Source organism: Microchirus variegatus (assembly GCF_963457635.1).
Source record: "Microchirus variegatus genome assembly, chromosome: 14".
NCBI classification, from domain to species: domain Eukaryota; kingdom Metazoa; phylum Chordata; class Actinopteri; order Pleuronectiformes; family Soleidae; genus Microchirus; species Microchirus variegatus.
Window position 1 is genome coordinate 24,629,950 of NC_139815.1, and position 26,495 is coordinate 24,656,444.

A 26,495-nucleotide genomic window follows, 5' to 3' on the forward strand; every position below is an offset into this window, starting at 1 on the left:
ATGGAGATACTGAAACAGCGAGGCGAGAAAAGAGATGAAAGACACAGGTAAAAATGCATCTTTACACAGAGTCAAGGCCGTGTTCTATTGCTTCTGCTTCATTTAATAGTAAATAAAAAAGAATAATGAGCTAGAATTAAACATTGTGAATGGCACCGTCCACTGAACCAATGCATGTCTTATCAATTCTTGGTTCGAGGTGGTAGGTTTTTCTCTGTCGTCTACTTTTATTGTAATTTTGCAGCTTTTTGACAAATTGTTGACAGAACTGTTATTGGAGTGGAACACACCAAATCTACCTTTTTCTTCATAACACCGAATACGTCGGCCCGTATGTATTGAGATAATACTGGAAGTATACCAAAGGTTGCTAGAAATTGTATAGATTGCCTATAGAATGACCTGGTTCAGACAGATAGAGCGAATTGATTTCATGATTTTATAACAATTTGTATTAAACAAAACGACCAAGACAAAAGGTATCCTTCCATCAAATCTTATTTTGGCACCCGACTTGTGTTAGTAGTGATGCAGTTACTGTATATTTAACACATACAGCTTTGAATTAGGCACCCGTTCCACTTGGCTTGTTCATCATATCGTCAGCCAAGGTTATGTTTTCAGCCCTGCTTATGTGTTTGTTTGTCTATCTGTGATCAACATAATGGATTTAGATAACATTTTGGCCCTAGTAAGACATGATGAGATTTTGGTGTCGATCCAAACATGGATCTGGATGGATCGGGATTCTTTTCAAAAGCCTTGCAGGATTAGTGGAGTGTATTGACACTGTTTGCCTTGGCAGTGGTTTGCTCTCTGAGTGCTTTCTCTAGTTGCTTATTATTATCATCATCAGGCTCAGGATGGAAATTAGTAATGATATAATCAATATCTTGTTTGCCCAGTGATATATTGCATATTAAGTATTGTTTGCCAGGTTTATATTTGATATAATTTACAATTTGAGGAAACATAATTTCCCTAGTGTGCTGCTGAGTTTCTATATATTGCTGTGGTTTATATCATAATCCACAGATCCACTGACCACTGTTGAGAGTAAACTGCTGCTATTTATTATGTTAAACGCACCATTACAGTCAATAGTAGCTGCTCCGAGAGTCCTTTTTTTTTTTCAAACAATTCATTGCATTAAAGTGCTGCTATTCTTCATTTGATTAGAAGGAAAACAAAACTTTTAAAAAAGGGGGATTTTAAAGGGAAAAAATATTGTTCCCTTTAAAATCACCTGTAAGGCAGGTAATATCTGCACAGCCCAAGAAAGCTAGAAAGCATCACACAACAACATAATGCGTTTTGATAAATGATTATAGAATTTGCACGGCAGTATTTGGTATTCATATCCAATGACATCTGATGGTTGTTGTGGCAAAGTCAAAGATCAGATATTGTTATCAATTCCGGGCAGAGAACCCACACCCCCCTGCAATTATTCGGCACTTTAATCAATCAAATTTAATCATGGCAGTGGGGCATGGCAGAGGATGATTGACACTCAGATGTGTCACGAGTTTGGTTTACAGCGCAGGGTCTGTGAAGACGCACTGCGGAGACAGAGGCGCTCACAGTTTTTCTGCGATCTCTTAGGTCAGAATCCCTCGTCATATGTCGATGTCCGTCATGCTAATGACCTGCTCTCGATCGTGGCAGTGACAAGTGATTTCATTATCATATCAGGGGTGGGACAAAATATTCATACATCAATATATATACTGTCATTCTCACTCAAGAGACGTGATAATTAATACACTTGCACAAAATATTAGTAATTTAATCGAGAGAAAATACAGCGCTCGAAACGGACTTTCCCACCAATTTGTGAAAAAAAATAGAAGAAGCTGACTGGGTAGATGTGGGCCACGCAGAGCACTGAAGAAAGTGTGATATGAGAGCACAAAAAAACATAAAACATAAAAAATACTGAAAAGCCACTAGGAGAGGACTCTATGGTAGTCTATGGGAAATAGAGCCTCTGTTTTCACTTGATTTATAGTTTATAATAGTTTGGGGTTCTTCTTCAATAGCACATGATGTCAATTTTGTAAACAAGAGTACATTCCATTCTCAAGAAATAAGTATACGTGACTAGACACTCGTGTGATTGACAGCTGGCTTGCGAGGTGGTGACACCGCTGACACATCTGATTGCTAAACATCCCCATAAAGCCAACCATATCGCAAATATCCAGAACATCCCAAAGGTGTTCGATAGGTGACATGTCTGGTGAATACGGCGTCATTCAGTTGTGTGCTGTGCCACAGCTGTAACGCTCAACCCAGCACTGGCACTCTCCCTCATGATTTGTGGCATCTGTGGCATATTGACAAGTGACAAAAGTCCACATTTTGGTGTGCCCTTTAATTGACCAGACCATAATGAGTGTCTGTGTACTGGTCATGCGTATTGACCACCACTCCTGCCATGCTCCATGACTCTCGTGAGTTGAAATACTTGAAATAATTGTAGTCAATAGGAGTGGCCAAGTGACACTTGGACTACTGGGTTTGAGCAAAACCAATCATTCCATAAACAAATGCATCAAGAATCTGAGCAAATGTCATGACATTCTATTTTTGTTCACCATTTCAAGTTTGTGCATTTATATTTTTGTTGAGTAAATGTAATATGTCAATACGGGCGTGTCCATGTGTACATTTCAGGGATACATGGGATCCATTCCAGCTGAACCCAGTGGGTGCCGAGAAGGAAAAGGGCAGAGGATGTTTTCAAGTGGCCCAGTATCTGGTGGCTTTTATTGTGGGGTTGGCCGTCTTGACAAGTGCGGTCATGGCTAAGGTAGGATTATCCGATATCCATCTATCCAACTGTGTTTATATTTATTTGCAGTGTTGAGACGTAATGGGAGAATCCTCGCTTTGAAATCCCTGGCTCTGATTTTAGGAGCCTCGAGCACTTTTCAGTTGGATATGGATTTTGAAGCTCACTTTGCAAACGCACCAAAACTCCCTTTGATCATCTTTGATAAAAGTCAAGGTGCAGTCATTTCTCTCACAAGCCTTCATCGGGTTCAATTAGTGTTAGGCTTTTGTTTCAGGTGCGCAAAATCCTTTTTTATTATTCTGTTTCAGTTTTGTATGTCTGTCTGTAATTTGATGTATTATATATATATATATAACATTTATTTTGCATGAAGTGCAATTTTGCTTGAAAGTGCTTTGCATTGATGATCACTCATTCTTTAAACAGCATCTTTCAGTTCTATGACATCTTGGTTCTTTGGGTGTTCTTTGATGAATGTCTGTCACTGCAGCTCTTTCCTTCCACACACATGCACACACACACGCACTCTAAAATACATGAATGACGCTTCCTACCCCTTTCTATTTTTAGGGGGATGAACTAAATAAAGGGTCTATAACATTGATCATAAGAAGATGCTATCAAAATAGAAATTGTTTGGTGCAATGATTTGTGAAATATTTTATACGGCCTGTCAAACAATGAAGCGTCTTTAACCGCAGAAGTTCAATAGTTAATTTTAATCAATTGCATATTCATGTTCATTCATTCATTGTATTAATTTGCAATTTACAACAGTTTTTTTTAAAGTCCATATAGCAACGCTCAACAGTGTATCATGATCGGGAATCTAATCAATGCAAAGGAACTTACATACTTTAAGAACTTTTCGATTATTTCTGTACCAAGTACCAAGAGACTAAAATTGTCAAAACGGCACAATGTCTCCTTCAGAGATAAACAACACTAATTGTGATAGAACAGTAATAATAATAACAACAACAACAATAATAAACTTAATTTATTAAGTCTTAAGACGGGGAAAAAGTAAACCACATAAATATCGTTAACACCGACAGTCCTAGCATTTAAACTTGAGAACTTTGATAGTTTAAAAATACAATACAATCTTATCTGCGTCTACCTGCCTAGATAAAGCAGCATGAACAATATTGCTCTAATTTATGATGTGCTTACTTTACTTGATCCCTTTGTACCAGCAGCTCTCCTTGTCAGAGCCATAATCACACTGAACTTGAGCATGAGACAATACAGTACAACTTCATGTTTTTACAGTTAAAAAGTTAAAATGACATTTTGCCTCTCTCTAATGCAAACGTTGAAACACTGAATGAATGATTGTGGGTTGAATGAGTGGAAAGTGTGAATGTTTACATTTATTACTTATTCAATTCATGAGTCCGTATCGTGACAGTGCACCCGCGTATCGTTGTATACTCATACAGTGACAATAAAAAAGTATCTAATCTAGTTGTATTACACCTCTCCAGTTCTGTTCTCTTTCTCTATCTACATTTTCTCCGTCAGTCTTTAACTCAGGGGTAAATGTGTGTGTCATCCCTCTCAGTTTTTAATCATTCTGCTTCAACCTTCTTGGTGTTGAATCACTCTCTTATTGCCAGTCAGTCACAAGACAACCAATTCCATCCTGTGTCTGTTAACACGCACACGGGTGCACGCGCACACGTCTCAAAAAGATTAAGCTTACTTTTGTTTTGTTCCCCAAACTTCCCCCATTTAATCATGGGTGATGAGTATTCATTGCACACTGCAGGTGTACAGTAAACGAAGGTTGTGACTACAACCGGACTGGCTGTATGGCTCTACTGTTAATGCTCGCATGAGAACATGGCAAACATTTGCTGCTATCGCTGCTATAAAAGCCAGTTAAATCTGTGTCAATACGCTACTCGCACGCTTTCAGAGCCTTTAACCTGCAGTAATAGTTTAAAGACGGAAGCAGTTGGCGGTAAATCCCGACTTTTCAGTAAACGGAAGTAATGCTCGACAATTATTTACCACAAAAACTACTTGGGCAAAGAAAATGCAGAGGCTTTTTAGGGGTATATTCCTAATATCAGACATAAGAAAAACACAACTGTATGTGAAAGAACAAAAATGTACCGGTGATGTTCTTGTAACTTAATTTTTCTGTCTTATCAGGGATCTTTCTTGGTCATGTCAACACTCTGCAGTAAAACATCCCTGCGCAGCCCAAAGGAAAAGCAATTCTACACACTGATGCTGGTTTTCTGCTTGGTTTTCCCAAACTTCCTGATGTTCATAAAATCACTGTGGAGATGTACCTTCAAGAGCTTCGTAAAACCCAACATGAAGACCATGTCGTTTGTACGTTTTTATGCACTCTTCTCATATGAAATGGTTGAACGTCGACAGGGAGTAATAGCAAAATATTTAGATTCTGTTGGAAGATGAGTGGAACTCGCAAATTTGCGGCAAATTTCAAAAAACCTTCCGTGAAAACTTTTGTTTGGGAATTTTGGAAATATTCCAAATTGGAAACTTTCCACAGGAACTATGGGAATTTATGGGAATTCATAATAATTAACTGGGAATTTGTGATAATTCCCCTGGAGTAGAGCTCTTGTCTGCCGCATTTGTTGAGCTTTCCATCATTCCATCTCTTCCAACTTTAGCTCATGTGAAATAGCTCCACACTGGTAGCTATTGCGGTGCTAAATGTACGCTAGCTAGCAGCATTTCATTAAAGAAGCTAGCTTATCCTGGTGCTAGCTAGCTAGCTTACATTTAGCACATCTGGTTTATGAGTAAGCTAGAAATACATTGTGATTTAATAGTTGCTTGTTGAACTTTAACACCATAGATCAAATATCATCTACCTCATAATAAAAGTTCGAGGTAGATGAAGTTTCCAACTATGAAAATTCCTGGAATAATAACTAATAAATGTGTGCTAGCAATAACTAATAAATGTGTGCAATTAGCATCTCTTACGTAACCTGTGCATGTAATTGAGTTATTCGTCTTTACAAAAAGAGGCTTAATATGATTCTTACAAAGACCAGTATTAATATATACATTTCACATTGGAAAAAATAAGTTTTAGGCCCAATGCTGGACTAAGAGTTTAAAAACTTAATGTGGGGTTTTGTTTTGGCCACTGTTCATTTGTTTTGACAATTTAAATTGTATTTAAAGTTAAAAAGGCATAATTGTGTGTGTGTTTTTTTGTTTTTGTTTTTCAGATCTGTGCTATTGAGTGCCTGGTATCTCTTGGTACTTCAGTCCTGGTGCTGGTCGTTATGCCTCAGTTTGACGTGTTGACTAATCTTTTCATCAGTGGTGGAGTCTGCATAATCTCTGCCATCATGCAGATTGCCTTCAGACTACAGAGAGAAAAGTGGAAAATTATATTCCCAATATGCTCCCTCATTTTCACAGTTGCAGGTAATGCTTTAATGCGACTAGTTTGGCCATTTGACGGACAAATTTTACATTTACGTAGTAAACCTGGTGCTTTTTTAAAGTCGAGACCCACTGTTTTGTTGGTCGACTCTTTTTCAAAGATTTAACAACTCGCCAACAGTAACTCAGCCAGTTACTATCTAACGAGTCCATTAACTCGCAAACAGGTTACGGTCTGCTGATCCTCGACTACCACGTTCGTGTATCTTTATATGTGGAGAGACAAAGCCCCGACTGCTTTTTCTATATCGGGATAGGAATTATCTCGTCACTGCTCATCTCCCTGTGCTGGTGGGAAAATCCGGCGCAAGCTACGAACCGCATGCAGGTAGAGTAAAAATGTGTTTTATTATACCGTAATGGCAACAACTCGGATTTGCCTTGTTCACTGAATGAAATAATATGCTCATGTTCCCCAATGACCCCAATGTTCCCCATTATTGAAATGCCTGTGAGGCCACAAAAAATATAACAAAAATGAAGACTTGACCTTCCCCCCCCGACTTCCTTCTTTGTTCTCACAGGATAAACTGTCAGAACTGGACGGTTTCAGGGACTTTGTGTTTGTCATCAGCAGTGTTCTGAGGATAATTGTGATTGGTAATTATAAATCCATCAATATTCATATATATGCACATGATTAAAAATCTATGGCTCTGTCAAACCAAATCATTTTTCCAAAATTCACAGTGGAGAATAAACAGAATTGTTGTGTTAGGTATGTGAGAGCGAACAAAACTGTGAAGTCAAAGGTGAAGTAGGAGTGCAAAGGACGCAAAGACACATTTTATAACTTCAAAATCACATTAGGTCAGACAGTGATACAGTTTATTCTATTGCAGGAGGAGTGTACCTGGTATATCACTGGCTGATTCAGAAGTCCATTGTCTGGTCAGACTTTAATTTGCACGAAAATGACTGGAAATTACAGCAAACAGGACTGGGGCTATTTGCCTTACAGGTAGGTATAAGGAAGTAGTTAAAATAAATGTCAATGTGAGAGATGTGCTATGACAGGATCATTTTATAGGTGCTGAACAACATAAGAACATTTTAATTTGGAGAGCCTAAAAGTACTTATATAATAAATACAACCCCCTTCTCCTCCTGTCTCAGGCCTTCTGTTCAGCAGCCTGCTACTGGTTCGGGGTGGTGGCCTGTAAGATTCATGCAGTCAAGATGAGTTTTGCAGTGCCAGTATGCTGCACATGTCCTGTAGTGCTGCTGTTGGGAATGATACTTTTCATAATCGAGGTGGAAGAATTGGAAGGCGCAGCGCATGGGAGCATCATGGGTATGGGTTTTTTTTCGTATTCACCCAAAATATAAAATTTTACTGAATTGTATAAAAGACATTATGCCTTTGATTCTAATGTTTACAATACATGTATAACATTTGATTTGAGACATAGCTGCAAAAAGCATGTCTACACAGGGAAAGTGTCCTAAAATTTAGGTTTGTCTCTACTCCAGAGTTTTGTGAAAGCTTGGTCTCCCTAAGTCGCAAGGACACAACACCGGTGGTCATACTGGAGATTTCCAGAAGCATTTGTCATACTTCACTGAACAGGTAAAAGTGTGAAAGTGCCTTTCTGCTAACTGTAGCTATTAAACGTTTACTATCAATTAAGCTGTCGAGTATTTTCTCAAAAGTTGAAAGCATGTTATAAAATGCAACAAGAAAATTTTGTAAAATGTTGATCGATCATCATGATTTGTTTATTCTCATGAAGGAGAAGAAACCAAACATTTGAGAAGCTGAAATCAAAGAACATGTTCTTATTTTATAAAATAAAAAACACTGAAATAATTGCAGCCCTATAAAATGTACACTCACTCCATGCACATTACATACACTTCTGTTCAAAAGTTTGGGGTCACCTATACAATTAATCCAAGTTTTCCATTAAAAGTCACACGTTTATTCATCAAAAGAGTTGCAAAATGAATAGAAAATATAGTCAAGACATTAACATGATTAGAAATAATGATTTTCTTCAAAATAATATTTTTGCCCTTCAAACCTTGCTTTCGTCAAAGAACCAACAAAACTGTTTTCAGCTGTGCTTGAATAATTACACAAGGGTTTTCAAGGGTTTTCTAATCATCCAATAGCCTTCTAACGCGATTAGCGAACACAATGTACTATTAGAACACTGGAGATAAATGGGCCTCCATACACCTATGTACATATTCCATTAAAAAAAACAGATGCTTGCAGCTAGAATAGTCGTTTACCACATTAACAATGTATAGAGTGTATTTATGATTATTTAATGTTACATTCATTGAAAAAAAGTGAAGAATAAGGAAGTGACCCCAAACTATTGAACGGCAGAGCAGGACTGAAACAACTATTCGATTAATCATTATTAATCGATTACTAGATTAATCATCATCTATTTTGATAATCAATTAATCAGTTTGAAGTTTTTTTTCCATAATTAAAACAAGTGTATTGATTTTTTCAGCTTCTTAAATGTGACTATTTTCTGGTTCCTTTGCTCCATATAACATTTTGGTTTGTGGACAAAACAAGACATTTGAGAACATTATAATTTCCAGGTTTGAGAAAACACTGATCAACATTTTATGACATTATATGGACCAAACGATTACTCGAGAAAATAGTTTGTTTTAGTTAGTTGTTAGTTGCAGCCCTAATTGTACATGTTTATGATTTAACCAAAAGTTTTCTGAACTGTTTGACAGCTACTACTTGCAGTGGCCTTTTTCAATGCTGGCAATGGAGGGAGTGTGTATGTGGCTAGGTTTCGTTTCCTGTACCTACTACGTATGGAAGATCAAGGTATCAGTAAAAAAAAAAAAAACATACTATAGCCTAACTTTAAACAAGTTCCTCAGAAATTAGTTTCTGCCTCATTAGGCCCAGGGTTTGGTCAGTGTTTATGTCAGAAAAGGTCCTAAAGAGGTACACTCTTAGAAATAAAAGTGCCAAGTAGAACCATATACCTTTTTGGCTCCAGGTAGAACCCTTTTATAAAGGTTCCACCAAGAACCCTTTTAAAAGCCTTTATTCAGAAAGGGGTTTTAAAGGGTTCTCTGGATGAAAATGGTTCTTACTGGAACCATTAGTGTTACCAAGAACCATTGAAAAACCCTTTCTTCGGGAAAGGGTTTTTGAGAAGCAAATGGTTCTTGTAGAAGGACCATCTTGGAACCCTTATTTTTAAGAGTGTAACAAATACAAGAACACACACACACACACTTTCTATCTCCACAAAACTCATATTCTTCAGTAGTTGGCTGTGGGCGACTGGGACTTGCTTGAGTTAAGCTCATTATAATATAATTTACACCCACACTGTATAAAATATATATCCCTTTCTGAGACTCCCACAACAATAACCATATTACAGATCATAGCACATGGTTGTCACAAAAAAATGCAGTTGTATTCATTTTCATTGTTTTATCCTCTAGTAATTTCAGACCAATCAGACCAAAGACCTAAACGCCTGTACCTTTTGCCCCGCCTTAGGTGCAGCGCATAGAGCGAACCTCTCAGCTCTTTGTTCGCCGTCTCTATGAATCCGCTTTCATTGACCTGTCACTGCTGCTCAACACCAAGATGAAGGTGTCACGTGCCCAGATCAACGAGAGGTAAAGAGAGTCAACAACTGTGTAAAGGTCATTTGGCACAATCAGTACTTCAACAAGTCCAAGCCTCCAATGTGTTTCCTAGACGGTAGGGAGTTGTAGGTTCACCACATGAAGAGTTTCAAACCACATCATCCCCCTCTCTCTGTCTCCTCTCTCCTCTCTACTCTCCTCTACAGCAATGATGAGATGCAGAACTCCGTCATCTATCTGTGTGCCACCATGTGGCATGAGACGTATGATGAAATGCTGGCCATTCTCACCTCCATGTTCAGGTTTGCGATACAAATCACTCCAGATACCACTCTGACATACACAGCAACTGTTGTTATTTTTGCTCAATTAAGAGCTACTTAACAACAGCTGACAATCTTGGTCTCACTGACCTCCACTGTTGAACACAGGTTTTGCCTTATTTTAAAGTGATACTTGAAGGTTTTTTTTCAAGTGTGGCTGTATGAGTTACTGACACAGTCACTAGTGACTTCTCTGAACCAAGAATCATCCAGAGACATGGATGCTTGCCCTCACTGAAAGCATGGCTGCCAGCAGGGACACAAGAAAAACAAAGAGATTTTAGCCACGTATCTAATAATATCTGCTTATGTCAACCACATACAATATCTCAATAGGTTTACTGCTTTGTCTCACCTTTAGACAGCCTTTTACAACTGGAAAATTAAGTTTGTTTTGCTTTGTCAACTGCATACTTTCCCCTTACCAAAGTCCATGGAGAAAATCAGCAATTTTCCACCACAGCACACCCGAGTTGTAGATCCACTGCTGCCGCCTAAATCAGCAAGTTCACCTGAGTTATTCTGTGAATTGTGTGTTTGAAATATTTTATCTGGATTTACTTGAGTGACACAAACTTGCCAAATGAGGATCCTCAGTGGACACAGATTTTCTCTATGGACAGGGGAGAGTGGACTTTATACTACATTTTCTAGCCACAAAAGTCTGTCTGGCAGTAAGATAAGGTGAAACACATATTCTTAAAATAAAAGTAGGCAAGAGTGAGCCCTTGTTAGGTGGCTTAAATCCCCCCTGGAAACCATGTTTGGAAGTGAGAGCGAGCATCTGCCCTTTGTCAGCCTATTTCTTGGTGACAGCCGACAGCAAAGTCAAAAAATCTGAACTACCCCATGTGTAAATGTGTCAGTTACATTTCAAATTAATTTGTTTAGTACAAGGAGAAAATGCAAAATATTAAAGTTGTTATTATATTAACATATTTGTCATTTGTAATTTTGCCTGCAAAATAGTCAACTTCTATAGCATCATGACTCTCTTTTATGGTTCCAGGTTGGACCGCTATCGTGGCGATCCAAAGGAGAAACATAACGACTGTTTTGATTTTGAGTGTCACATTTATGTAGACGATGCCTTCATGACTGAAAAGGCCACAGAGAAAAGGCTGGTGAATTCTTATGTTGAGGACTTAATAAACGTGGTCGTAGAGGTTTACAGGTGAGATTTACCTATTCACTATATATCTATTACCATCTATAGAACTACATTCATAACCTAATCTATCTATAAATCAAATCGTTTAAGGGTGTTTACCAACAAAGAGCCAGATGATGTGTCAATCATCGAGACTCCCTATGGTGGCAGGCTGACGGTCGTTATGCCTGACGGCAACATGCTTTTTATTCACCTCAAGGACAAGAGTCTCATCAGGAACAAGAAAAGATGGTCACAGGTATGGAGCATCAATGGTGCTTTTTGTGTCTTAATATTCAAGTACTTGTGCATAAAAGTGTTTCACACGCAGGATTGTCCAATCAGAATATACCCACAAAGTCTATGGCTGTCATAAAAACAGCGAAAATAATGAGCAGTTGTTCCTTAGAAGAAAATCTTTTCATGGTTTTTAATAAGTGATTGGTATGACAGACTAAGATCTCAACACATTAAAAACTGATATGGAGCTAAGTCGGTCATTTATTTATTTATTACTCCTGGGAGGGATTATGATGCGACTTGTGGATATCATTGTATAATGCATTACTCATAGCTTGTACCCATGTTCTTAACAGCTGGTCTTCATATTCTATATCACTTTCAGATAATGTATCTGTATTATCTACTTGGCTGGAAAGGCTACATTGTCAAGAACCCTCCGAGGATCCTGGTAAGTATTGTTTTTCCTTCAGTCTTTGTTGTTCAACAGTATAAAAGTAAAATATTGGTTTTGTTTTGTTTTGCCGCCAGGACCACAGTAAACCATGTAAATCCAATTTGATCTCTGCTGACGGCGAGAGCTTCCTTGTGCCCAAGAATAACAATGATGACAAAAGAAGATTCGTTTCGGATAACAACACGTATCTCCTGGCTCTGGATGGAGACACAGACTTCCAGCCCAAAGCTGTGATTCTGCTGGTAGACAGGTCAGTGACTGGCAAATTGACCAAACTAGAGAAAGCTAAAACCTCAACCAAGGCTGCTCACTTTACCACAGTGTCATTACACTCCACTAACACTCACTACATTATTAATTAGAAATAGCCTACATGTCCAGAAAATGTGGTCCAAACCTGTCCTTTACTTTTTAAATGATGCTGCTCACAGTCAGACAAACGCATTCCAAAAGCATAACCTCCTTGTTGGATGTAATAACATAGCACAGAACAAAGAACTCACCATTTTCCAACATTAATTGCCAACACAACTGCTTGAAAGGAAATGGTATCATTGTGTAAGTTTGTCAGTCAGGTTTTATTATGAATTAACAGCTATTCTGTATTTTCTCTAAACTTTATGATTAATAATTATTTTCATTTACAGGTTGAGGATGTATGAGAATGTAGGAGCAGCGTGTGGTAGAATCCATCCAACTGGAATGGGTAAGAACAGCCACTTTCAATCTTCAACTTTTCTTTTTATTGGTTTAACATTATTTTATGGCACTAAACCTCTTTACATGGGGCCATTACAGAGTAACAAAACAGGAATAACAACCTCATCTCTTCACTTATCCATTTGGAAACCAAAATTAAATCACAATTTTTTTTTCCCATATCTACTTTGCAAATACTATTCATACATGACTCAGTTGGGACAATCTGACATGGTAATTCCTATTTTGTGTGGAAATAATAAAAGATCCTCTGTCCATTTTCTGTGACAGATGCCTTTAAGATTACAAATACAATAAGTAAAGTGGTTGTATGACGTTAATATAAAAAGGTCGGGTGGGGCTGGGAAAAATGTCCCAGCATACAGTATGAAACAGACCATCACACTGACATTCAAACATCAGCTTCCACAACCTAGCAGAGTGTTATATCCAGGCCTAGAGGAGAACCTGGGGCTACTATGAGGAGAACGAGGAGACTACCTTTCCTGAACTCTCAAGAAACCACCAGCAACACAGAAAATAAACCATTTTAAAGAAGAGTCATCTGCTGGCAGTCTGGCTGAGAGTGTTTTAAGAGAAGTATATTTTATGCCAAGGTCACACTTCACATTCTAAGCATGAGCCCAATCAAGACAGACCTGGGGTGTTGGGAACCGTCTGCCCACAAAATTGAAGCACATTCACATAAAGATTCATGCACACGTTACCAGCAATCACCTGCAGTCCATCACGTAATCACACACAAGCCGAGAGAGACAGAAACTAGAAAGAGGAACCTGGGATAATTCAAATCAAACAAATGTGTATTTTCACTGGAGATCACAGAGTCTACTTTTTTCACCCCTGTCTGTTTTTCCTCCATTACTCCCTCTGCTCACCATCATGTCTGCTGACCATCCCAGGCCCCATGGTGTGGTACCAGAAGTTTGAGTATGCAGTAGGCCACTGGCTCCAGAAGACTTCTGAGCATGTGTTTGGCTGCGTGCTGTGCAGTCCAGGTTGCTTTAGTCTGTTCAGAGGGTCGGCTTTAATGGATGACAATGTTTTAAAGAGATACACAACAACTGCAACGAGAGCCGCACAATATGTGCAGTATGACCAAGGTTGGCACACAAATTGAGACAGTTTTTTGAATTCCTTTTCTAATTTTGTCTAATCTTTGGCCATTCACATTCACATTGTTCGTCTTTTTCTAGGGGAGGATCGTTGGCTGTGTACCCTGTTACTGCAGCAAGGTTGGCGCGTCGAATACAATGCCGCGTCCGATGCATACACCAACTCACCGCAGGAGTTCAAAGAGTTTTACAACCAGCGGAGACGATGGGGACCCTCTACGCTGGCCAACACACTGGACCTCCTGCACAGGTTAGCCCCAGTAACATGTTATGCAGTGAATTTAAAGCTGTGGTGTGTAACATTTAAATATAAATAAACGTTTGTCACATTCACGTTAATGGAAAATAAGTAAACACAGCACTGATTAAGCCTATTAGTGCCACAAGATCCTCAGAGTATGCAGCACTGTGCAAAACTTGTTAAGGCCACCATTAGATTTGTAATTTTAACAATGCTATAATGACCGATATGCAGTATAAGTATTTCTTCATCACCTGCTGTCATTTCAGGGGTTTCAGAGTATTTTCCCCAATCAGCAGTTTACTACTCTAACATGACATTTGAAACACTATACCACTTTACTGCATATTCACCCTTTTGTGGTTGTGACTTAATTTGCAGTGGTCAAGAGACGGTGAAGAAAAACACATCCATCTCCAGGTTTTACATCTACTATCAGATGTTTGCAGTTGGTTCCTCAATCCTTGGTCCAGCATCTGTGACTCTCATGATAGCAAGTAGGTTTCAGTTTATGTCTCCACCAACTCTTCCTTAATGATGGTCATTAGAGATCGGATCAATTTTAAGGTTTTATTTTTAACATCTTTAACATGTCTTCTCTTGTTAACCGATTGCCCTTATCATACTTTTTATGGGTCTGTAAGGACTGTATATTATTTACCTCAGTGAGATCACAATGATCTTTCACACTTTGTAAACTACAAGAAATTTTATTTTTATAATTTTATTGATGGCATCTTGCATTACCTGCATTCACAACTGAATACATCTGTTGAGTTTTAAATCAGCTCCTTCCCTATGGCGTTGCAGTGTCAGTTATACAATTACTAATTGAGTAATTTGTAGATTAGAGAAGATTGATTCATTTTCCCGTCATTCTTATCTTATCTTGAGTACATGAGAACATGCGAGTTGCTTCAGAAAGCTGTTTTGGCCCCAATGTACTCTGGTAACAACCATTTACAACACTATATGACACGTATCCAACAGAGCTTTGATAAAATCTTACAATACGATAATACAATATCAGTATTGTTGGGTGTCGGGTTGTGTAATGAGCTCCAGCTGAGTCATATGGAAAAACAGTATGTATCCAAAATAGAAAGACTGAAGATATTAATCTTGTATAATCCACCCACACAGCTCTCACATTTGGAACATGTAGCAAAGCAATATAACTAGATTTGCCCAAAGTGCAAACAATTCCACCGACTTTCATTCAAATATGAGGTTTATCTGTGAATTACACTTACTGGTGTACTGTGTTCTGACTCAATTCATGCTGTATTCCACTGGGTAGGTTGGCAAAATGTGCAGCGCTCATATTGTATGACTTTGGTTCTCAATTTCTGATTTTTCAGAACTAATTTAATCATGTGGCAGAAGCCAAAGCTCAGCTGTGCATGGACTCAATCTTGTATTTTTAGTTTTAAATTTAATAACAAGAATTGCAGAGGCTCAGTGCAACTTTCACCTCACTGAAATAGATGTCATCTTGAAAGATTACAACCGGATTTCATAATACCTCACTGGTCACTTTATTAGGTACCCGTTTAACTGCTTGTTAACAGAAATATCTCATCGCCCCAATCACCTGGCAGCAACTGTGCATTAAGGCATCCAAGACATGGTCAAAAAAAACCTACTGAAGTTCAAATCAAACATCGGAATGGAGAAGAAAGGTGATTTAAGTGACCTTGAATTTGGCTTGCTCATTGTTGTCAGACAGACTGGTCTGAATTTTCACACACAACCATCAGCAGTTCTAGTGACTTAAATAATTATTTGTTACAACTAGAGCTAAATCAGTTAATTGATTAATCAATTATTAATCGATTGTTAAATTAATCGTCAACTATTTGATAAACGATTAATGTTTGTACCTTTTTTTCCACGATTAAAACAAGATTTCTGATTGTTTTAGCTCATTAAATGTGAATATTTTCAGGCTTCTTTGCTCCATATAACAAAGAAATCATTAAAACTGAATGATTTTGAGAACAATTAATCAATTCATCATGAAAATAATTGACAGATCAATCAATTATGAAAATAATCGTCAGTTGCAGCTCTAGTTAAAACAAAAGGTACGCTGTGGTCCATCTGCGAACACACACCAAACTTGAAGATAATCACATGCCTTTTTAATCCTGCAGATCACCGTTTAACTTCCATCAATTTCCCTGCTGCACGTCTGTTATCTGTCCCACCGTCATCCCTCTCTCTCTCCGACAGGTTCCTTCCAGTTTGTCCTCAAATTGGAAGGGACAATAGCCATCGCCATCGCAAGCATTCCTCCCATGTTCTACATCCTCGTCTGTTTCATGGCTAAATCCAACACTCAAATAACCATCGCTGCTTTGATGAGCGTCGTGTATGCATTCCTCATGACTGCGTCCTTGTTCTCCATTATCGGTGAGTCATTTATTTAGCTTTTAAATCTTGTAGTGAATTTATTCCAAACCCTCAAATGTATTATTGGCACAAATCATCTTCCCATTTTGTTAGGCGACATGGTGGTTGAGGGCACTTTCCTGACCCCGACTGGTGTGTTTTTGGTCTCTATGGCAATCATGTACGTGGTGACGGCTATACTACACCCAGAGGAGTTTGGTAGGATCATATATTAACATACTGTTAATTTGGTTGCTGTTTAATGTTTCGTAATGTTATGTAAGTTAATGCTGTGTTATTACATTCTTCCACAGGCGTGATCGTGTATGGTTTGATGTATTTCATCTGTATCCCCAGTGGATATCTCCTACTGACCATCTACTCTTTGGTTAACATGCACGTCGTCACCTGGGGCACAAGGGAATCCAACAAGTAATTGTTATTAAAAAGGGAGGGGCGGTGCTTTTGGCTGTAAAACAATCTTTTTTCTAATTATTTTTACTTTAATTTAGGACGATATTAAAATGCAGCCGCAAATCCCTCGACATAGGAATCCAATCAATAAACTCAAACCTCTCTCTTTGCCGATTTAATGGCTTCAGGTCTCAGCACTAATGGCGGCGTTAGTTGTGACAGTAAAGATAACCCAGAGGAGAAGTGGAAGATTTCCTCTGAGTGGTACTAGCAGTAACAGTGATGATGTGCTCCTATAAAGAATACAGTTTTCAATTTATTTTCTCTTTTTTTTCCTCCATTCATCTCAAACAACATTAAAACAATGGCAAACAGTGAAGGATTAACACATAAGAGAGAAAATAGGTGTTTACCGGAGAAAACCAATATACAACTTTGTTCGAGAGGGAGCAGGATGAAACAAGGTGCTTATCACGGCCTGCCCCTTCAAATTGATTTTTAGATTAACACACTGATGGTATCCTATAGTAATTCTCTTCAAAAAACGGTTACCCTGTAAGGTAACTCATACTATACTATGTTATTACTGTCTCCTTATTGCCACAATATCACCATTGGGTTTTTAAGGGTTGCAACTAACAATTGTTTTCATGGTTATTTTCTCGATTAATCGAGGTCCAGAAAATTTTGATCGGTGTTTCCCAAACCTGGAAATATATATCATACCATACCATACCAATACCATAATGATTCAGATTTAATGGTTTCTTTATTGTACGGTACAAAGAAACCAGAAATAATTCACATTTAAGATGCTGAAAAATCTCAAAACTTGTTTAAATTCTTTAAAAAGACACTACAATGAAACGATTGTCAAAATAGTTGACGAGTAATTCAGCAATCGATTAATCAAGTTATTGTTTCAGCCCTATTGTTTTTACAAAGCTAGAAATGACATGGGAAATAAGATGGTATTACCATCTTCGAGAGTATCAACCTGCAAATAATATTGTACAAATATAAAACATACATAATTCCTGTCGATTAAGTTAACCCTAACCCTAATCATCTTAAAGATAAGAGATATTGTTACCCCTTTTATATCAATCTGCATCCCCGATAATTCACTGCTTATTTTTTTTAAAGTTTGCCAGATTTTTGACCATCCCTCTTTCTTTTGTGTCAGGGGAGGTGGAGAACAAAAAAAGAACAAAAATGTCATGTGTGACAGAAACTGTAAACTCTGCTGCTGGGACATGAAGATACAGGTACAAGTGATGCCAATCAGGCACCGTTTAGCTTTCAGGAGGACGAATACATGGCGGGAAAACTGATTTTATCCTGTCGCCTTACAGATAACTCAGGAAACGGAGCATCCGATGTTTCAACAGATCACAGGCCAGAAAGCGCAGACAATGATTGCCTTTACCAACCACGAAGAAACTCCAGAGATTCAGGTTCTTCACACTAAGGAGGAAACTGTAGAAGAATCTAAGAAACTTGTGACTGACGACAAACTGAAGAGCATGACAGTAAAAGACATGGACATAGACTCCATTGACAGGTATCATGTTTCTCCCAATCTTTGACTGTAATACATTTAGGTTTCTAACTCAAAAAGATACCTACTTGCTTAGATTTAAAGCTGTAGTGCGCAATCTTTGGGGATTCGTTATTGACCGTGTTATGATTCTGCTTCCGTTTGGTCTTTGTAAACAAACACGATGCAGCATAATTTGTAAGCTGTGATTCAGGCCCCGATGAGGGAGCGTTTGTGTGTATACAGTGGTATCTGTGTAGACATAAACATAATAGCAGAAGCATTCACTCCTGAAACTTTTCCGTTTTTGAAATTTTATTATTTTTTCAATTCATAACAATTGTTTTTTTTGTCCATATTAACAATTTAAGCAGCTTTTAATAGTATATCTTGATTTGTTAATTGACCTCGGCGGAGTTTGTTTGTTTGTTTGTTTGTCTGCCTGTCTGTTAGCAACATAGCTCGAAAAGTCATGTACGGATTTGGATGAAATTTTCAGGAAATGTCTGCAATGGGACCAGGAACAAGTGATTACATTTTGGACGTGATCCGTAGACGCTATCACTATTCTATTTTTAATCACCATTTTGTGGGGGACTGACTCCGCCTTGGCTGAGGCCTGTGCTCTCAGAGTGCTTTTCTAGTTTGACTTTGATTTTTTTGATTATTTCCAACCTAAAAAAGTGCAAAACCTTCGTTGCTTCCTCGGTTTTATACAGGCTGTGTATTAATGTTTGGCAGATAAATGACCAAGGCTGCAGCATTAACATATGCAAACAGTCTAACACGATACTGGCAGAATGATTCTTTGACACAGAGAAGCAGCAGAACTATTTCTCACCATCTCCAAGGAGAGTTGTAGCCTTATTTACTTATTAACCTTCATCCTCTAAGCGATTGATCCTCTGCTTTTTTTCCCAAAAAGTTGCATGGTATTAAATTTCATCTGCATCAGCTGATTTTATAAACGTGACACCAACCCAACAAAGTTACACACTACAGCTTTAAATGACCCTCTGTCCAAATAGAAGCAACAAGAACATTTTGATTTAATAGAATTGTGGAATACACAGTACTCTCAAATCATTAAAAAAAAAACATGTGTACGTGAGCAGCGGCAACAGAAGGAGCACATCGCTGGGTGAATATGACGAGGACTACGATGACGATGAGTCTATACCAGAGGAACGTCCAGTCAGTGGTGAGAGACTGTAAATGCGTATAGATTCTAAATTTTGTACCATTTACTGCTTTAATTTAATTATGTGAAGTGCAAAGTGCTCTATAATGATGTTACTGTGTGTACCTGCAGACTGGGTTAGCCCCGTGAAGGATCTGTTTTTGAAGAAGCTGACCTTTGGGAACATAAAAAGAAATCTAGTAGAGCATATACGGTAAATTGCAATACGTTTATGTTTTATCAGGGATGTGGGGCGGCAACTAACACTTGTTTTCATAAACTCTTAATCCGTCAGTTACATTCTCAATTAACCGAGTCAGCGTTTGTGCCATAAAAGGTTAGAAAGTGTTGAAAAACTTTGATTGGCGTCTCTCAAACCTCAAAATGCTCTCAAGTGCCTTGTTTTGTCTACAAAACGGAACTATTCCGTTGTAATGATGTCTTTGTTATATGAAGCAAGGACACCAGAATAGTTTCACATTTCAGAGGCTTAAAAACTAGGGAGCTTGTTTTGAGAATAAAAAAATAAAAGCACTCATTGATTTAGTGATCGATTAATCGTTGCAGGCCTACACTAATGTTTGTATACATTTTTTAATGTTGTACGTGGGTCTTTGCCATGTTGTTAACACTGCACTGCATCCGTATGCTTACCGCTTCCTGTATTGTTCTCCTCAGATGTGCGCTCCCCAGCGATAGATGCGATGACGTGCGTGAGGAGTTGGTCACGTGTTTAACAGAAACTCTAAATACACTGCTCAACGGAGTGGGGCCTGAAGATATTCTGACAAAAAACCAGCTGGCGGAGTTAGAATATGCACTAACAGAGCGGGTGATAATCACAGATGTTCTAATCATGTGTTGCTCTTAAATCAAGCTATATCGATTTCATGATGTCATTGTAGTTCACCTGAAAAAAATCATACCCCACCACCGAGTAACTGACTCTGTCTCACAGGCTCGCCGTATCCTCAAGAACAACAAAATGAAGCAGCTAGAGAACAAAATAATGAGAGAAATTGGGAAAACACTCATGGCTCCTCAGGTGGAAAGACTAGATGAGGTAAGATGCTGATTCAGCCACAAAGTCTGAAAGATATTAGTACAAAAAAACCTAGCTGGAGTTAGTTTAGGTCAGTTATAAAGCTGAAAATCATTGTTGAATCAAATAAATATAATGCAACACCTGACATGTCTGAGGTTAAGGAGTCTTAGCAACATCTTACCATGTGTACATGTAATGTTGGCATTCTTTTACTTAAGACAATGACCACCATTAAATATTATCTCTATCTCTAGCTGATAAGATTAACAAGTGACACGCGCACTTACCATCTGCCCTTTATTTCAAATCGATCCTAAACTTGATTTTTCCCCACATGAATGTTTGCGTTTAGGGTGAGGAAGACTTTTGGAACAAATTAATCAAGCGCTACTTGAAGCCTATTGAGAACAACAAAGCACACGAAGAAGAGGTCACCAGAGAGCTGAAGTCACTGCGCAACAAGGTCAGATTTACTCTTACTGCTTTACTGTCTTTACTGCTGTGCGGCAGACTTTGACCATTCTCAAGCCAATCACTGGGGGGGGTCCACATGCAACAACAACAATAAAATAAGTAAAATATTACTTTAAAACAAACAAAAGCTGAAAAAAACTAAAATTTCATAAATAAAGTAAGTTTCATTTGAAAATGAGAGAAAGTACTGGGACTGGGTGTTATGGGAAAATATCATCATGATATAAATCCGTTCAATATCTCTGTCAAGCTTAAAGGTGATATGGCTTATAAATAATAGTGCAATGTTTTTTTTGCTCCACACAAGTTGTTTCTCTGGGCTCATGAAAAGTTTTCTTTTGAGTGACAACACACTGTAAATACATAACCAACATTCCCAGAACATTCCATCTAAATCCGTCCTTTACATTTCGATTTAAGGTGCTCACAGACAAACAACAGTCAAATACATAGTAACCAACGTAGAAACACATTCTGTGCCACGTGAGCATCAACGTACACTTTGTGTGTGCAGGTGTTTAGTTTCAGAAAACACTACGAACAACAAGAAACGGCAATAATGAAAGAGCAGGCACTGTGACAAGAAACTGAGAATAACACCGGTGGTCACAGAGTCATGGCTCAAAGACGCCAATCAGTTCAAAAGAGTGTAACCACTGGATTGTTGTTTTTGTCTCAAGCTAGATTTCCTCTGTGCTGAAACACTGGGGAAGTTTGTAGACATAGCGCAGATGTCAACATAGCAGATGAAATACATCGTAAAAACTTAAACACAAAGTTGTGGATGACAGAAAAACAGAGACAAACAGAGCCTGAGTAAGATGAATGTGGGACATATTGCACTTCCTTTGAATCTGACTGGCAATTCTCTGACCTCTGGCTCCAAAGCAATCCTTCCCAGAGAACTGCAGCTCACTGGATATTTCTTCCCAGGGGATGGTTGGTTGTGAAATGCCATGTCGCATTTAAAGTCACTGAAGTCACCTTTCTTCCCTATTCGTGGCCATGTCTACACGCCTGAATACATTGGGTTGCTGCCATGTCATGTGACTGTATGTTGTCGTTTTAATCCCAGTTGGTTGGTTTGTTGGTTTTTTATGCAAAGGCTCAAAGGAAATTTTTATTTTTGTCCTTTTTGAAGGCACACACTTTTCACTTTTACAGTTACAATTACGTGCAACTTGACTTCTTAATATCTATGTACAAGCAGTTTAGAAGACGTTTTACATTCTCTGTATACTTTCTGTAGGCCGTCTTCCTATATTTCATTTTCAACGTGCTGTGGGTGGTAGCTACCTTCTTCCTGCAGGCCATTGGAAGTGATGTCATCAGCATCAAGATCCCAAAATTCTACCCAAATGGGACTCAATCTGGGGAGGTACTCAAGGTAGGAGCAGACGGATACAGTCCTATATGCGTGTGATAGTTACGAGGATTTTGACACACTTTCATTGTCCAGCGCTTCTGTAACCACCACCAGTTAACACCCTCAGTACTGTCACTTTGTGTGTTGACAGGTAGAGCCTCTCAGTTTGATGTTCCTGTTGTCTTTTGCCATTCTGCTCATTCTCCAGTTCCTGGCTATGTTGTATCACAGGTACGTCATGGTGTCGCTAGTTAAATCCCATTGCTTTGAGTTTTTACTTTTCTGCAGCATAACAATCCGACTCGAAATTGACAGACACACTGCTTGAAAACACCAGATGATTCTGATTCAGTGTCAAGGGAATACCAACTGAAAAGAGGGATTCTGATAATAAATGATTATAATAACATTCCCTGCGACTTAAAAACAACTGCGTATCCATTTGCAGGGTCTACACTCTGATCCATGTCGTGTCCTATCGCAGCAAAGAGAAGGACTACAAACCCGAAGACGAAGTAAGTAACAACACACAGTTGCATGTACTGTATACACACGTTCACCTGCAGATAGTTCACCTTTAACTGAATCCTCCACAGATGACATGCTAATCAGTGACTGAAAACATTAAGACACGGTCATCGTTAAAACAGAAAGAGTGGAGCATAAACTAAAAAAAAAACTCAAACACTATGGGATTGAAACAAAGCAGCCAACCACAGCCGGCAAGAAATTCCATATGCTCAGGTTTCATGCACAATTTGTGGGAAATTGAGGTAAAAAATATTAGCTATTTAAACATGATGCGAGTGACATGATAAAGAAGTATGAAAGCACACTGCAATGATTAGAAAAGGTTGATAAATGATACAGGAAAGTATCTTCAATGCTTCCCATCTTACCACTGAACACTTTATTCACACATTCATTCATCAATGTAGGGACACTGCCCCATAATAAGAAAAAATATGTGTAAAAGATTTAGTGGTTTACAAAATTATTTTTCTAATGTGTTATTTTCTTCTTTATAAGCACGAGTATGAACATTAGATAATGTGTAGCGTGTATAAAAAAAAGATCGGTAGAGCCACTAAGAAAAAGTGTTTAGCCTCCACCAGCTTGGTTTTGGAATGATTGAACATTGCTAACATCGGCCACTATACACTAAATAAATAAAGCGACATAATATGGCCTAGATTTATGTTTTGTTAGGTCAGCAGTTCTTCATCACACTTCAAGAAACAGAAGAGAAAAATCACCTACGCCAGGAAACTGCACATGAAATGATATCTACACTTACTGTCGTCTGAATAACGCTTGCTGATGTTCTTATTTTAAAGGTGCATTATGTAATAAATCTAAAGTAACTGGCCATAAAAATATGTCACAGAGACTCAGGAATAATGTTCATATAACAAACTGAACTCACCAACAACAACAATACAGCCAAAATATTTGCATTAAAAAAAATATTTTGCAGACCGAAAATCATGTTTATGTTTTGAAATCACGTTTTGGCTACCAATCATTGCCGTCAGTAGAGTCTCAGCTGCCAAGCAACCACGGGTTGCCGGTTACGTCAGAAAACGAAACCTAAAAAAACCTCGGTATTTTGAATTTGAATGTAATAACCGTTTCCTCATCGAAATATTCCTTCAAATATTTCCTTGATGTCACGACTTTCGAGGAAAGTGATAAATAAGTACGGAAGAGTACTGAGGCCGCATTTTTTTTTTAAAGTCAGAATTCTAAAGGAAAAAAAGTCAGAATTCTGAGATTGATGTCAGAATTCTGATAAAGGAAATGTCAGAATTTTGAGAAAAATTCAAAATTCAAAGAAAAAAGTCAAAATTCTAACTCGTTTGTGACTAGCTCTTATAAATAAAAAAAATGTTGGCAGTGTGTCACTTATAAAAAAAAATAAATAAGCAACTTCACCACCATGAAAGAGGTGGCATTCGACAGTGCTCTTTATCAAGGTAGTTATCAAAACCAAATAACCCACATTATACAGCACAACCTCAAAGAAAAGCAATAAGGTGATACAAGCAGGTGTAAAAGCATACAGCTACCAGACTTCTGCAAAGGCTGGCAGTGAACCATTTTGGCAGAAGCTCAACAGAGATTTGAGCAAATAAACTTTACAAAGGGAGGTTGAGGAATGATAATAAATGAAAAGCAAGTAGCTATAAAACCTAGCCACAGCGGTACACTTGCGTTTATAACGGTGGTAAAAACCACACAGTGAGCAGCAGGTGGAGGTGACCAGGTGTGTTTAACTCACCTAATTACCGCCTGTCCATCATGTCCAGGAGCCTCAGGGAACCTCAGGGAACCATCCGTGTTCTAACCGTGTGTTTTAGACGGTCAACCGGCACAGCGACACCTTTTTTTCCAGATATTTGCCGATGTAAAAAACTACTCCCTCCGAACTTTTTAACCGCTAATAGCAATCGACGCTAATGAAGCTAATGTTGCTTTCACATGCTAACGGAATTGCGGCCTTCGTAGAATCGGAACGACGTAGTGCGTTACGTTCAAGTACTTTTTTGTTGTGAGACACACGCTTCTTGGGTAAAACAATATAATAATTATTATGAATTAAATGATTATAATTAAAGCATTGTTTACAATTCGTGGTTAAATGTCGTCTAACTCTCTGCCATCGTTAAACATCAAAGGTTTTATCTCCACTAGGGAGCTCGTGTATCAAAATGATCTCCCATTTATCACGATTTCGTGCGCATTTTGCACGTGGGGAACTCGTGTTTACCATAATTCCGATAGCACGTGAAGGCATCGTAACTACCTGTTTTTGGTTAGCTGAGCCCATTATTCAGGCTAAAAATGTGCGTGTTGTGATTTTGACACAAAGGCAGACAGTGGGGTCGTATTTTCCTCAATAATTCGTGTTTATTGTCATAGTATAGTTTAACATTTACTTCTGTTTTGTTTTAGGGTGTAGTTTGTTGAGTTCTGTTTGTTTCAGTTTACCTACCTCACCTCATGCATTGGTTTAGTCCAATAAGGGTGTGGCTAGAGGGGATATAAGGAGCCACCTACGTTGGCAATTGAATGAGAGAGATTGGTACAGCTTGTTGTGAGGCGGCACAAAGTTAATTTATGAGTTTGTTTGTACTTTTATTAATTTACACAACCAACAACACATGTCGTTGACCCCCCCCCCCCTCCCCCTTCTTCAAGCAAACACCTTCATCACTCTAGTGCTACAAACCACACCAATAAAAGCAAGATGTATTTATTTATAAAAAAAAAACAAAAAAAAACACAGTGAGACAGAAACATTGAGAGTCGCAAAAAATGTTAGTGTAAATGTAAATGTTTTATACTGGTACACATTTCAAATTTAACATGCAAAATCTATTGTTCGTGTACAACTGCAGTGATCTTGTAAATAAACTTTGTTGTTGTTGTTCTCTGGTGCCATCTTCAAAAGATTTTGACTGTGTGTGTTTCTGTCTTCTAGGAGGAGGAGGATGAAGGCCTCATTATGGAGAACATTACTATAACCGGTGATGATTTTTTCCATTGATGACCAACTTTAGCAAGTGAAACCCAACAGAGGCTGAACACCGACATCAGCGGGAGAAGCTGAATGGTTTAGAGAATCACTAATTTAACAACTTACACGTAGAAGTCCTTTGAAAGTTTATTGAAAAACTTTTTTTTTTGTCTTTTATTGCATGCGTGTGAAATCAGATTTTAGAAAAGATGCATGTACAGTACTTGAATGTTTCCGCCAGGAAATGCTGTATTTGAACTTGAGTATCTGTCAAATTTCATATTTATTATACTGTAAGTTAAACTAATGTTATCTTTATTTTAATGTCGTGTTTAGGATGTTCAGTGTAACTACATGTCATAACTGTAGAAAAATGCACTTTACAAAGAAGAGAATGTTTGCCTGGGATCACTGAAACAGTTCCAACTAAAGTGTGGATAATCTCTTTGTGTAAATAAAGTAGCGGTATAACTGA

At 38.2% G+C, this 26,495-nt stretch overlaps 1 protein-coding gene across 1 annotated transcript; it reads left to right on the forward strand.

Annotated features, from left to right (window-relative positions):
• chs1 (chitin synthase 1) lies at positions 1–26,050 on the forward strand (the record flags this gene model as incomplete). Its single annotated transcript, XM_083900619.1, has 34 exons — positions 1–47; positions 2,680–2,815; positions 4,964–5,149; positions 6,028–6,229; positions 6,415–6,575; positions 6,772–6,847; positions 7,090–7,208; positions 7,364–7,541; positions 7,721–7,817; positions 8,960–9,056; positions 9,750–9,871; positions 10,048–10,143; positions 11,174–11,338; positions 11,426–11,573; positions 11,940–12,005; positions 12,086–12,261; positions 12,659–12,717; positions 13,634–13,834; positions 13,928–14,096; positions 14,469–14,584; positions 16,323–16,502; positions 16,596–16,700; positions 16,796–16,913; positions 18,082–18,163; positions 18,251–18,459; positions 19,551–19,636; positions 19,748–19,829; positions 20,294–20,447; positions 20,574–20,678; positions 21,013–21,123; positions 22,384–22,521; positions 22,652–22,731; positions 22,949–23,015; positions 25,985–26,050. 34 exons carry the CDS (start codon positions 1–3, stop codon positions 26,048–26,050), a joined length of 4,200 nt encoding a protein of 1,399 aa, XP_083756745.1.
• Positions 26,051–26,495: the final 445 nt, after the last annotated feature.